Here is a 14,277-nt window from a genome sequence, read left to right on the forward strand (position 1 = left end):
TATGGAAGCATAACAAAAAACATATTTAAGAGATATAATTTAAACAAAAAAAATTGTTAATTATAAAATTGAGAACTGATCTCATTAGTGTAAAATTGATAGATAGATTATACCTAAAAAAGATTGCCTAATTACATCAATTGCAACAAACAAATAATAGAAACAAACAACCTTTAAAAAAATGCATCCAAAGTGAAAACACCTTCAAAATAAACATCCCTTTTCAATTCGACAATTTTTTTTAATAAAGATCCATTATAGAAAATCAGATATCCAAGAATATTAAAAATACCAGTAAAATTCCTCGTCGTAGACGTCATTAAAAACCTTCATTTCATGAATAACGAAATCAGGAAATTCGAAGCATTTTGGCAACCTGCTTTTCCGAATAAGCGAACGCCCAAGAAATATATCAGCCCTGTTTTACAGCGAAGGCAAATGGCAGCTAGAAAGTCCTCATAATTCTTTGAGCGGAGGCGGCGGTCATTTTTAAAAAAGTTTGAAGGAAAGATGGGTTTGGAGCAGGCATTGCAGTTCAGCCATTTGTTGAGGCAGGTGAATGCTTTCATTGTTGCGCATCTCAGGGATAACAATTTATCACAGGCAACCTACTCCATCCCCTCTTTTTCTATTTCCACCAAGGATTCATTCTTTGCTGTAAGAAATGCTGTTGTGAAAGACAATTTCTCTGTGTTGCCATAGAAAATGATCTTGTATTTGTTTTGGCAGGCTGCAACGGCAGTGGCTACGGCAACTATGACCCCTCTAAATGTGGACGTGCCACCAAACAGGCTCTTGGATCTCGTCTGCAAGGTCTGCTTCATGTCCATTGAAGTCTTTCACAGCGAAAAAACAGAGCTTGTGGGAGGGAATTAGTAAACTTGTAAGAATTATAATTGTGCAGGGTCTAGCAGTGGAGAGGGATGAGGCAGCAAGCCCGATACAAGCAAATGATGGAGGGATAGGAACAGGGACTTTGGGAATCTCCGTGGGATACGGGCCCATTCCCTCTCCTCCTTTGAATTCTCTCGATTTCAGGTATTTTTGCAGCAACAAATCATGCACAACTGTTTTACATGAAAAGTCAAAGGCAAAATTGATCTCTTCTATTGGGGCATGGTACACCAAACAATTGGAAGAGCTCCCTTATCTAGTTCCTACACTTATCTGTGTTCCAGGTTCCACTTTGGAAGCTGCAATGCTATTACCACTTGAGCTTATCTCATTTTATCTCTTATAAACTGTTTATTGCTTTGCCGTTGAGCATATAATCTAATTGTTACTGATTCTTATCCAACGCGTAAGCTCTATCGGCATTGTACCAATGTTAAAATATACCCATAAAGATGATTGTAGTGCATCTTTATCCTATAGCAAAGAAGTTTGCGGTGCACCAAGAAAGTAATTGTTAGAAACCCTACATAAAACAGTTTGATCAGTGTGGTCATTAGGACCCCTGCAAAGATTAGCCTTTTATTTGGCCACTTTGCTTTGAGCTAGCTTTCCTTTGGTCCATCATTAATGGATTGTTTACCTCTTATTTTTATAAATATGGATAACACTTTTGATTGCTCCATTTTGAGGCAATTACAAGCCCTTACAAATTTGGGTTCTATATTTTTTAACTTGGGCATGTAAGCACAGTTGGGTACATGGTCTTTTTTTGGGGTCAGTAAATTGCAATTTTGGGGTAACCAATATATACAAAATCAGCTAAGATAGATTTGCTAGCTGTTACAAACATGAACATACAAACTTATTCTCGTTTTCCTGTTTAGACCATTCTTCATGTCGACCCAATTTTGTTCAATTGTCCTTTGAAGCCATCATTTTTGATTCTCATTTGGTTGCGTCTTCCTTAAGTTGCTTTTTTCGCTGATCCACAATTCCCTACAAAACTTTCTCAGTCGTGCCCAAAATATGTATCTGCAACTTCTAGCTTCCCTGGAAATTGCTCTTTATGAAAATTGATTTCACCATTAAGTTTCCACTGTGCTGGATTAGGATTCAAAATGAGTCCATCAATCCTTTCCTTCATTCCCTTAGATGCAATTATGGCCTTCTTTGCATATATGATGACCATATCTCTGTCTTTAATCAAATCCAGATATTTTGACTTCATTTTTTCTAATGTATTGTACACTACTTGCAAATCACAAGAGTGATCGTATGCTTAGTCCTAGCAACATTTACTTGATATGTCATGTATTTTTCCCCTCAAATTGTGCCCTGTTCAAACTTGGAGTTAACTATTCAATAAGCCTTACATGCTATCTAGCTGTGTTAGGATTCGCACTTCTTTCTCTTTTGTTACCAACAATTGTTCCTTCCATTTGTGTAGCTCATCAAGCCTCTGCTCAATATTGGCATAATGACATTTCATGGCTTGCTCTTGGCTGCAAACTCCAACATCTCCACATAAAAAGGTCTTGGAAGTATTTTTCGTAGATGGAAAGAAAATTGCTTGTAGATGCAACATTATCTTCAATACTTACTGAGATATATTTCCCTTTGTGAACTGATCTGTATACTTGAGCTGATATATTTCTGATGCTGCAGATGTCTCATTAAGTATTGCTTCAGAGACAAGAGTTGCTGTAATCTCATATGCTCCACTAAAGTTAACTACTTAAGCGATTTTCTCCCAAGGTGATTTTTGAGACAATGAATTGGATTTTGACTCCAGATGGATCACGATTTTCCCCTAGAAGTATTTTTGTGCAAATGTGATGGATTTTAATTGGGGATTTTTATCCCAAAGAGGGGCGATTTTCCCCAAGGGCACATTTTAACATATTTAATAAGATTTATTTGGTTTTTAATCCAAATATGGGGCGATTTTCCCCCAGGGGTCAAAAGTTGTTTAAAGTTTGAAATTTTTTAAATAAATGGGCCCCAAATTTAAGTGTTTTTGCAATGACTAACAATTATTTAAAATAAAAAACAATTATTGAATGACTTGCAACAATAATTAATTAAAAAACACTTTCTAGAAGCAAGTCGATTTTCCCAGCTATAAAAGCAAAGTTTTATCCCACATTGCTTTTGTGGTGAAAGCAAGTTTAAAAGGGGCTGGCCAGCATTAAAATAATATTATATTTGTTGATTGTTGCATCCAAGTGGCTGATTTGGGTGATTTTTTTTTGTGAAATGTCATTTTGACATCATTGGAGCTGAAGTTTGTTTTTGAAGACCATTTTTTGCCCAATCAGACCTGGGCAACATTTTTAGGGGGCCATTGAAGCAAGCTTGAAGGGCGATTTTCATTCCTTGGGGCGATTTTTATAAAGTGGCGCCATAGCTGAAGTTGGGCGATTTTATTTGGGAGGCTGATTCCTCCATATCTTGATGAATGTTGGTGATATTTTTGAGTGTTAAGGGGCTGCCATTACTTTTAGACCTTGCTGGGCGGCATTGCTGGGCGCCATTTGACCTCCATTGTTGGTTGAAGCATCATTTTTCAGACTTTATTTTCGCTAGCCAGCTGATTCATATCTAGGCGATTTTGTTTGAAGACCATTTTGAGGACATTTTGAAGCGTTTTCAGGGATCAACATTGATGTTGCTGGTGTGAAACACCATTGTTGCAGGCTGTCCTCAGACTAAATTTTATTTCCAGCCATCTGTGTGTTTAGGCGATTTTATTGGGAAGGTTTTTTTGCAACTTTTGGTGGTCATTTTCTGAGTGTACTTTCATCATTTGAGGTGCTGGTAAGTCTAAAACTTCATTTTTCAGACTTGTATTTAGACTGATTTCTTTTACCAGCCTTCCATTCTTGCCCAGATTTGGCTACTTTGACCTTGGGAAGGTTATTTTCATCATGCATTTGCATTCTATATGGCTGCACCCTTGTTTAAGTGACTGATTTTAACCGTTGCAGGTTGTCTTCAGACTTATCGGCAGCCATTAGTGAGCTTGGAAAGGTGTGTCTTCGGACGTTTTTAAAGTGAAAATCAGACTTTTCACACCTTTCCTAAGACATTTCCAGATTTGGTATACTCCTTTGAACCTTAATTTTGATAAAATTTTCTAAGTATGCTTATGTCTTCAGACTTAGTTAAGTCTGAAAATGATGATTTATAGAGATTTTATGAGGGTTGATCCTATTCATATCACTTTTACATTCTATTTTCAGAATTCGTTAGAAATGTGGATAAAATTCTTGATTTCCATTCCTACAAAGTGTCCAAATAATTAAGAACCATAACTTATCTAATTCTGAAAATGGCTATCAGGATGATTTTTTCCGAAGTTATTGACTTCCAGCTTCGTACAGGTATTATGTCAAAATCCGAGATTGGAGTTCGGAAGGAGCAATTGAAGATGGTCCAGGAGGGCTTCTATTTGGAATCCAAATTGTCATCCAGATGGAAGGAGATCACAGATACGAACACGCACTTCCTGAATATGGATTAGATGCGACAGAAGATGTTCAGAACAAGAAACCAGATTCCCCGTCTTACCTATGCAAACATCATGAAGAGTGGTATCTGTCATGCCACTAGATTTCCACAATCCATACAGTGCAACGAGTTAGTTCTGGAGTGTGCAAGGCACTACGATCCTCTCTCCAGAATGATCAAGTCTCCCAAGGGCGTAACCATTGCCTACCTTGCTGAGGACGCCATTGCCGAGGTGTTTGGAATCCCACGCAGTGTAGACATGAAGGATAAGACAAAGAATGAGTTGACACAAAGTACAAATCAAAGGTGGATGCATGCAAGACCGTTGTAAACAAAGAGTGGATGATTGAGTTGAGACCTCATCATTTAAAGGCATCCAAGACACTCATGTGCACAAATTTGAAGGAGGAATATAGCGGTTTGGTATTCCTATTAAACCGAGTGATGGGGATGCCACAAGGTGCATTATAGGAAGTATGGATGTTTTATTTTATCCAGGATTGTCTGAGAGGAACTATGATCAAATGGTCAAAACTCATCAGTGACAATCTGGATTTCCAGTTGAGAAATGTGGAGAGATCTAGGTCATTCGCCATGACTTCTTACCTTGTGTATATACTTGCACGATTTGTCACATACAAAGGATCGATATGTAGAGGTGAAGTCGGGAATGGACAAGGGCAGTACAAAAGCTATGAATGCTATCCACAGTTGAACATGTATAGAGTTGAAGATTATAGGAGGGTGAATGATGCATTCACCATGTATATTATGAGGATGTTGCAAGGTAGAATCCACAAGAGGTTGTCCAAGGGGGCAACATATTTGATTGAACAATATGGATCGTGGTACATACGGTTTCCCACTTTCACATACCTAAGGATTCTGGTATTTCAATCCAAACCGTACAAGCTTCATAGGTATCCTATAGATAGAATCATCCTATTGGAGGTGGTGAGACAGCTTCTGGAATTTGATTTCATCCAGAAGGAGAAACATAGGACAAGGATGATTTTTCCTAAATCTTAGAGGGAAAACATTGGAAGTGTGCCAATCTGCTACTGCAGCTGCAACTAGTACGGTGATTGAAGAGCTTGCATTCTATCGCCTTGGGACATACAAGAAAAGAGAAAGATTTGATCCGCACAAGAAGGTTGGAAGGATTAGAGGAGATAGATTTATACACAAGCAGGAGATTGAAGATTATTGGGCCAACCTGATGGACGAGCAAGCAGTGAAGAGAAGAATGTGGTCTAGGATGTCTGTGGATTTCATGAGAAAATGTGAACTCTTTCTCATTCTTGATGAGGTATTGGATGATAAATATCATACTCATCCACAATATGAAAATGAAATGAAGAGGTCTATCCTATTGTCTAGTTGGTCAGAGCAGGAGGTGACAAATTTGAATGAATTGATGAGAGAAGTCATAAGTTTCTCTAGAGAATGGGTAGACAAGCAAATGAACAGATTAATAGATATGGGTGTTATCTTCACATATGAGAAGATGAAACAGGAGGATTTTTCTTCCGAAGATGATCAGAGGACAGTTAGTGATATAAGGATTCATGCAGATGAAGAGAGTCAAGCTCCAAAGTGAAGGAATAATACACCAGGAGAAACTAAGGCTAAGGGGAAGAAGATTGAAGAAGTAAAGAAGCAAAAGCCAAATGTTCCTTTGTCTTCCCTCAGTTTCTCATCAATCAAGGAGATTGATATGCCCGAACAGAATAGAGAATTTGAACAATTTTCCAACATGGTGACTATACCAGATAATACTCAGGAGTTGCATGCCACAATCACGTCCGCACCATCTAATGAAGATGATGATCAACCGGGGTCTCCCACTGTCCTTTTGGAGGTTAGCTTGGGAAAGAATGTGTATGATTTGACTAAAGACAATGATGATGATGATGATGTTATCTCGGCATTGAAGGAACTTAATTGAGAGATGTGTCTTGATGACGGGATGGAGATGATTGCTATTCTTGATTGGCTGATGAAGAGCATGGAGTAAAGTAAGACGATGGTGGATGTCCAGCTTATTGATGATATTGATGACTATTTAGCCAGGAGCAATCAGGAGAAAGAACCTAAGAGGACTGAGATACTTTCGAATATAACTAGAGATGAAACTAGAATGCAGATTGCACAAGTGGCTATACCGATTGGTGATGTGAATATGGACGCGACTACTCCTATGGATTTCCAGATCACTTTGGTTCCCCTTGGACAAACTACAAAAGAGCAAGAGTTCCAAGAACTCAATGATACAGTTTGGGTAATCAATGCAAAGGTGGATAGGGAGGTTGAAGAGAAAGAGAAGTATAAGGAGGAGAATATTAGACTTAGGGATTATATTGCAGAGATAAGGCACGAGAATCCCGACTTTGTTTCCCCTATTGCAGTTGATCGTGGACTTCATATTGATTATGAGGTAGGGAGGGATACACTCTTGGAATTGGGAAAATGGATTGAGGATGTGAAGAAACAGGTGGATGATTTCCTTACTCAGTTTGTCCAGGGATTTGATAGGACAATGACGCTTATATTTAGGATACAGTATTTGGAGGGAGTTTGGGACGAATTCCACCCTATTCAGGAGAAGACTATTTCCCCGCCTTAGAGTTTTGAAGAGGATTCCTATGTGCACATTGGTTAGGCAAGGAGTAGTGTATGATGGAGACAGATATGATTTCCATGGCTAGTATTGTTCATTGGCCATGAAGAAATGTGCTTATGAGCACACACGCAAGGATTGTGCAGAGATGGAAGGATCAATTCAAGAGATATAGTCGAAGATCCTTACATCTATTGAGGAGTTATTGGGAGTAGATGTTAGTGATGCCAGTGGTCTACACTTAGCAGAGTTGAGAGATAAAATGAAGTTCATTTACTTCAATCAGTTGGATTCTTTGAAGAAGAATCAGATGGATGATTTGGTTTCCTTGCTGATTCATGTCCACAATTCGCAAAAGCCTATGCCAGATTGGGAGAATACCTTAGATGCTTGTTTTGATGCATTGGATGTGATTAATGTGCAACATGATGCTTTGCCCAACATTTCCATGGAGGAATTAGATTCTGTATTGACTAGATTCCTGAAGTATGTTGTGAGAGAGAGAGAGATGCAGGCCAAAATCTTCTAGAAGGTTCTCTACTTGATGATTAGGCATTATTTCGTTGGGTCATACGTTGGTGGCTCTTTTTTTGATGTAAACCCTAATTTGGGCAACTTTAGGGCATTGTTAGCATGATCTTGGCTCTTGATTTTGATTAAATCTTGGCCATCCATTTCATTTGAGACTCTATAAACTCCGCCTCTCATTTGTAAGAGAGTTTTTTAAGAATTGTCAGTATATGCTGCAGATTTGAATACAAATCATTGTTCAACTTGATGGTGATTTTTGTTTAAGTGTTGTGTGCATTTGTGGTTCTCCTTGCCTCCAAGTTAGATTAGAATTTGCTTTCAAGTATTTAGATTGAATGAAAGAATTTGTTGAATGCATTTGTGTAGAATCCATTTTAGTTCATACCACTAGCCTCTTGCTGATTGTAAGTGTGCCTTGCATGGTCAACTGGAAATTTATATGAATTTAACTTTAATTGTTATGTGTCCATTGTTATGCATTAACTCGAATGGTATCAATGTTTGATGGTAACGATTTTAACATCTATGACATATACCCTAGATGATTGCATGAAGCTTGTGTCAAATTGTTCGATTTGATGATGAGACCTTGCCTAGTAGGATTCCAGTGAATCATTCACCCCTTTTCTTGCATTCTAGGCTTTAGAATAGAACTCCTAAACCCTATTCCTTTTTTCCCATTTTTAGAAATCTTTGTTAGATTAGAACCAAGAACTTCATTGCAAAATCTTAAGGCAGCAGTATGCCTATTCCAAATCCAAATCTATGAAAAATTCTCAGATTGAACAACTAAGTAAGTCCCCAAGTGAAAATAGCATTATCACATCAAACCATTGAGCTTATCCACGAGTCAAGAATTGACCGTAGAAACCTTGGAATCATCATATGAACTTCTAGTGATCTTAGCATACAAGGTGATTTTGTTCAAAAGAGGGTAAAATACTTTGGTATTTTATTCTGTGTTTGTATGTGCCTAAAACACACATCAACACTTCCCAAGTTGCATCCTCTATTCTTCCATTTAATCAAATATTCAGTAATGCTCTTGTTTCTCAATCTTTTCTCCCTAGTTTTCATAACTTCTTTAGGAATCAAGATCAAATTCCCTTCATCATCCAAGGGTGGCAAATCAAGTGAAGGCACAATCTACTGTCCAAGAACTTTCTTCAAACAAGAAACATGAAATATATTGTGGATCCAACTGTTTGAAGAAAGCTCCAACCCATATGCTACCTCATCTATTCTTTTGATGATCTTGTATGGTCCATAGAACTTAGGCTTCAATTTTTCAGCCCCATTCTTCTTTAGAGAGCTTTGTCTATATGGCTGCAATTTTAGGAAAACCAAGTCTCCCACCTCAAAAGATCTCTTTGTTCTTTTCCTATCTACATACATCTTTTGTTGGTTTTGTGCTTGCCTTAAGTTATCTTTTAGCAGTGACCTTAATATATCTTGATTCTGATTAAGAAGATCACTAGCTGTGGGTGCTCTACCATCTAAAAACAATAAATTAGTAATTGAAAGTGCATCTATCTGTTGATGCACCTTACAACACAAAATAAAATTCTAAGTATTCTATCCTCTCTTGAACAAAGACCTCTCGGATTCTGAACTATGTGATCAAACGAGACGGCTCCAAGGTTCCGATAGTCAAGTCTTGACTTTATATGTGGAAAAACTCAGTGTATTGATGTGTTTTTTGTTGGAATCACAAGGGGACTTACATTTTCCTTGAACTTTGCTGGAATGTGGAATCTCAAACTTACTTGAAAAAAAAGGATAAAAGAGACAAGGGTTTAGAGGTCCTATACTAATCCTGAGAATGTAAGAAATGACTGTAGATTAGGTGCAACCAAACCAAGCTTTGCTTTGCCATGCGAGCACAACTACACAAAGAAGGTGCAATCTCCTAAGGATAACGAATGATTTTCATATGACCCATGCACACCAACATTATGAACAATGAGCATACAATGATTGAAGTTAAGCTTTTATTTAAGTTCACTTTGACCACACACTGCAATTTGCAATCAACAAACTCCAAGTGGTATGAACATAGGTTTCATCATTCATCAACAATGAGATCTTCCATCCATCTAATCAACATTAAAACAAATGAGAAGTAGAGACCATGCAAAATGTTGATTCAGCACATGAAATTCACCATATCTTCAATGAAAATAATATGTTTCTAGCAACAAAGTCTTTGCAAGAATCTTTTTTCTCCTACTCTATTCTACTACTAACTTTTTTTGCTATTAACTATTCTCTGACTATCAGCTATTAACTTTTACAAATGAGAGGATGAAACCTTATATAGAGGTCTCAATGCAATTCTATGGCTCAAATCGATTCTCAGATCAATGGCCAAGATTATACAATGAAACCCTAATTAGGGTTTGCTACAATAAACTCCTTCTTGGCCAATGATAAAATTACATTGAGTTGGACACATGTCCTTTTGTGTGTGTGACCGATGAGAAAATAGGTTAGGTATGTGAAACAATATTTGATGTAGTGCCATGTGTCACATGCTCCACCTTTGGATGACTCACGTTCGATGTATTTGGATGTGGACTTGGAAGAACTTGATTGGTTTGATGATGATTAGGATGCCACCTCAACATTCCTCATGCAAATCATCACAAATTATGTGGTTGAGCAATATCTCTTGATACTCAACATTATCTAGTTGCTCAATGGGGTGAAGATATTCCCAAATTGCATCATCTTAAAGTGATCAAGTTGTTAAGCTTGATTGACTCTTCTGAGACTATCTTTTGCCTTGAGCATACTTGTTTTTCACCTTCTAACTTGGGAATATTGACCTAGTGTTGTATTGTCCTTTATCTTGAATTTCCATTTCCTGGATTACTTCCTTATTGTACTAGCAATTTATTTTGGATTTCCAAAGGAAATTCAAGATTTTGCAAAATCACCTTCATTATTGTGATGTCTTGAATCTTGATGCAATGATATCATCTCGAAGAGCATGATGCTATCCTTCACTTGTGTTTGTCCTTCCTGTTGTAACTGCACTTTCTTCACTTTGTTAAGTTCTCCTCCCTGCAAGGTATTAATCTTGATCTTGTGATGATGAATCCTCACTCTTTACTTGCAATGCTGATGAATGCTGAGTGTTATTCTTCACACCAAGCAACCTCCAACTTTGATGCCTTTGATGTAGAACTTCCCATGTTTTAATGACCTTCCTCTTTCATGCTGAGTGCAAGCCTTGCCATCCTTTTGAATATGTTAATGTCATTTCCTTCAATCTTGTTGAGACGTTCCTTGATCTTGCTATCACTGTGAAGTTCTCCCTTTGATCACCATCTTCGTGTGGTTGAATCTTCAAGGTTGTGATGATCTTTATGGAGAGCCATGTTGTCCTGATTGTCTTGATGAAATATGAATAATCCTTGTATAACCTTCTCTACATTGCACCTTTTCTTTCATCTTCATGCCCCATGCATCAGACCTGGAAATTAAAACATTTTAAAATTAAGAAGATTGTAATAGCAATAAAACGAATTCAATCCCCAAAAAACAAAGACTCTTCATTAAGTCAAAACTCCCTTTACAAATCTGGACGCAAATTTCTAGGGCTGGAAATGATATTGCTTGACTTATAATCTGATCAATTATGCTCAAATCAGAATGCCTTAGCTGAAATTATGATTTCATCAGGTCTGACTTATGCTGCTGTGCAAGGTGATAACAATTACCAAATCTGATGGAATTCGCCTTCTCTTTAAGTTGGAAATTAGTTTGTTTGGCTGTCTTGAAGATCAAAATAAAGTCAAGGCAGGTTCATATCAAATCAGCAGCAATTCGCTCTATGTTAATCACAAGGAGATGATAAAAATATCTCCAGTATCACATGAAATCAATCCCACCAAAATTCGCACTAGTTTTGATTTTTTTAGGTTTAAATCAGGTCTGCATCCATGGTAAGACACCTCCAAGGAAGCCTCATCAAGTTTTCCTCAAATCTGATTGTAACTTCGCCTCAAATGCTGGTAAAATTCGTCCCAAAAATGCAATTCTGTGGATGAAAAACTTGTCTCAGATCTGTTCCTAATGATTCACTTTGCTCTGCTCTTAATCTTCTGGAAAAACGAACTTGCAATTTGATGTTGGAAATGAAAACATCAACTTTATCTTTATAGCACCTCCAAGCTTGATTCTCCCTCTAGCTGACCTAGTGTTTTACACTTACAATCAAATTAATTAAATCCTCATCTCAAGTTGGCTGGATCCTTTATCTTAAGTGGGTTTGGTTAGGATTTTTATAACTTTTCTTTGGTTCAGCTGGCTTTGTTCACGAATCTGAGAGGTATAAATGAAAGATTGAAGGCCTCCCTTCCTCATCTAATCCAACTCAAACATGTCTTAATCAATTCTGCTCTGCTACTTAGGTTTGCACCAGCAAATTAGATCTGACTTCCCCAATTTTTAGGTTTGATTTTCCTCCCCGCGAATCTGGAATTATCTCTTTGGATGCGAATTTGTTTGAGAATTTTAATCTGAGATGAAACTAATGGCGCTCTTCGTTTGTTTTATAGGGGTTGCAGCATAAATCACACCCCTTCCTCTTCCTCATAAGCCGACCTCCTACCTTGAAACATCTTTGTTTGCTAAGAAAAATCGCATTTACTTTGCTTTGCAAAGTCAGCATTCTCTTCTCCTTTACGATTTTGCATCTAAATGATAGGGGTGCGCTAAAACCTTCCATGTTTTCTAGCCTTTACATTAGCTTCGATTTTGACTTCCTTGTTTTTGAGGAAGGCAAATTTAAATACCTTATTTCTAGAGGTTAATTTGCTTCCATGTTTATAGGTTGATTTTTTCCTTGTTTGTAGAGGTTGCTTCGCATCCCTTATGTTTGTGGAGGTAAATTTGTACCCCCCTTTCACGTTTGTGGAGCTTGATCCACACTTCCTTCCACATTTGTGGAGGTCAATTTACACAAGGTGATTCCAATGTATTTAGAATTTGAAATTCGGTTCCTTCTTTGGGGAGCTTGATCCGCTCTTCCTTCTTTTTGCCTTGCTAAGTTGACTTCCTTCCTTATGGGATCGGGCGTTAAGTGATTATGTAATGTGGTGCGCTTTAAATAGGAGCTCCATGTTTTGAGGAGGGCAAATCGCTCAATGTTCCTTGTTTCTTGAGGAAAGCTTCCCCATTTTGGAGGGCAAATTTGCACTTCTATGTTCTTGGAGGTTGATTTGCTTCCTTGTTTGGGGAGGTAGATCCGCATCCCCTTCCATGTTTTTGGAGGTTGATTTGCACCCCCTTCCTTAACACTTAGCCACTCAATCAAGCCTTGTTCCTTGAATTTTGAAAAAAATATCTTGATAAGGGAGGTTTAATCTTGCTTCAATTTTGAGGAAGAATTTTCAATACTTTCACCCAAACTTAACATCTCAAAATTGCTAAGACTCAAAGTGCTCAAAATGATGAAGGCTCAATTTCACCCCAAAAATTGTTCAAGGCATGCTAAATTTTCCTTGTCTCACAAGGTAATTCGTTCAATTCTATTGCTTTAGAATTTCACTCTCTTCTAAATATGAAGATTAATATGAGCAAGAGAGATTTCATTTCCTTAATTTACAAGGAAGATTTTATTTCGCTCAAAAAATAAAAATTGACCCTTCAAATTTTACTCAAGAGTGGAGAATTGATCTCTATAAGGAAATTCCCAAACTCATTTCTCACATATCATTAATTCTCCAAGGGTAAAAAAAATCAAACCCTAGAATGAAATTCTCAAATTTGTTCACCTTGACTCCTTCCTGACAACCTTGCAACATGACGAAATTTTGACAACTTGATAACCTTTTTAACAATTTTGCAAGACGACAACTTTGCCTCAACTTAAACACCTCTTCCTCACTAGCAAAGGTTAACGACTAGGAACTACTGCCAAGCTAAAATCAAACTAAAACACCTAAGGCACCTAATCTAAGCAAAAAGTGGGGGTCCCCATTTGCAATGGGGTGATGTGTGAAAACGTCACAACAATACCCTTATAAAGATCGAAATGGTGGCATACCAATGGACATGTGGTGAGTTGTGTTGTAGCAGACTAGCAGTACTCTCCCAAATGCAACCATTTGACCCATGTATTTTGCTGATTTGAAACATAATTCTTCAAGTAGCCTTCTTTTCAATTGTTAACAATTTCTGTTTGGCCATCTGTTTGTAGATGATAGCTTGTGCTTGGAGTGAGTTCTATACCTGTCAAGTGGAAAACCTCATTCCAAAAAGAACTCATGAATCTACTATCTTTGTCACTAACAATGCTCTTAGGCAATCCATGCAATTTGAATATCTCCTTGAAAAACAACTTTGCTACTTGGAGAGCCTTAAATTCTAATGTGATAGAAAAGAAATGTGCATAATTGGTCAATCTATCCACCATGACATAAATGCAATCTTTACCTTGGACCTTAGGAAGTCCTGTGATGAAGTCCATAGATATGCTTTTTCATTTTTGTTCTTGTAGGGGAAGCGGTTGTAGTAACCTTGTAGGAAAATTTTGTTCCCCTTTGTTTTGTTGGCAAGTCATACACTCCTTAACGTGTTTATGCACATCCTTTTTCAGCCCTTTCGAAGAGAATCTTCTTGAATCTGCTTATAAGTCTTGTAATACCCTAGATGACCAGCCAAGGGAATATCATGAAATGCCCTCATGATCTTCTCCTTGATCTTTGATTCTG

At 37.5% G+C, this 14,277-nt stretch overlaps 1 protein-coding gene across 2 annotated transcripts in view; it reads left to right on the forward strand.

The window, feature by feature from the left end:
* The first annotated feature begins 299 nt into the window (after window positions 1–299).
* The window catches only part of LOC131029739 (cleavage stimulation factor subunit 50), a 190,871-nt gene continuing 176,893 nt past the window's right edge, over window positions 300–14,277 (forward strand). For both annotated transcript variants that reach the window (XM_057960378.2, XM_057960379.2), the window contains exons 1-3: window positions 300–603; window positions 730–813; window positions 905–1,038. In XM_057960378.2, coding sequence (XP_057816361.1) covers window positions 511–603; window positions 730–813; window positions 905–1,038 — 311 coding nt within the window. In that variant the 5' untranslated portion in view covers window positions 300–510. The remainder of the gene's footprint in view (window positions 604–729; window positions 814–904; window positions 1,039–14,277) is intronic.

Source organism: Cryptomeria japonica, chromosome 9, assembly GCF_030272615.1.
Source record: "Cryptomeria japonica chromosome 9, Sugi_1.0, whole genome shotgun sequence".
In the NCBI taxonomy this organism is placed as follows: Eukaryota; Viridiplantae; Streptophyta; class Pinopsida; order Cupressales; family Cupressaceae; genus Cryptomeria; species Cryptomeria japonica.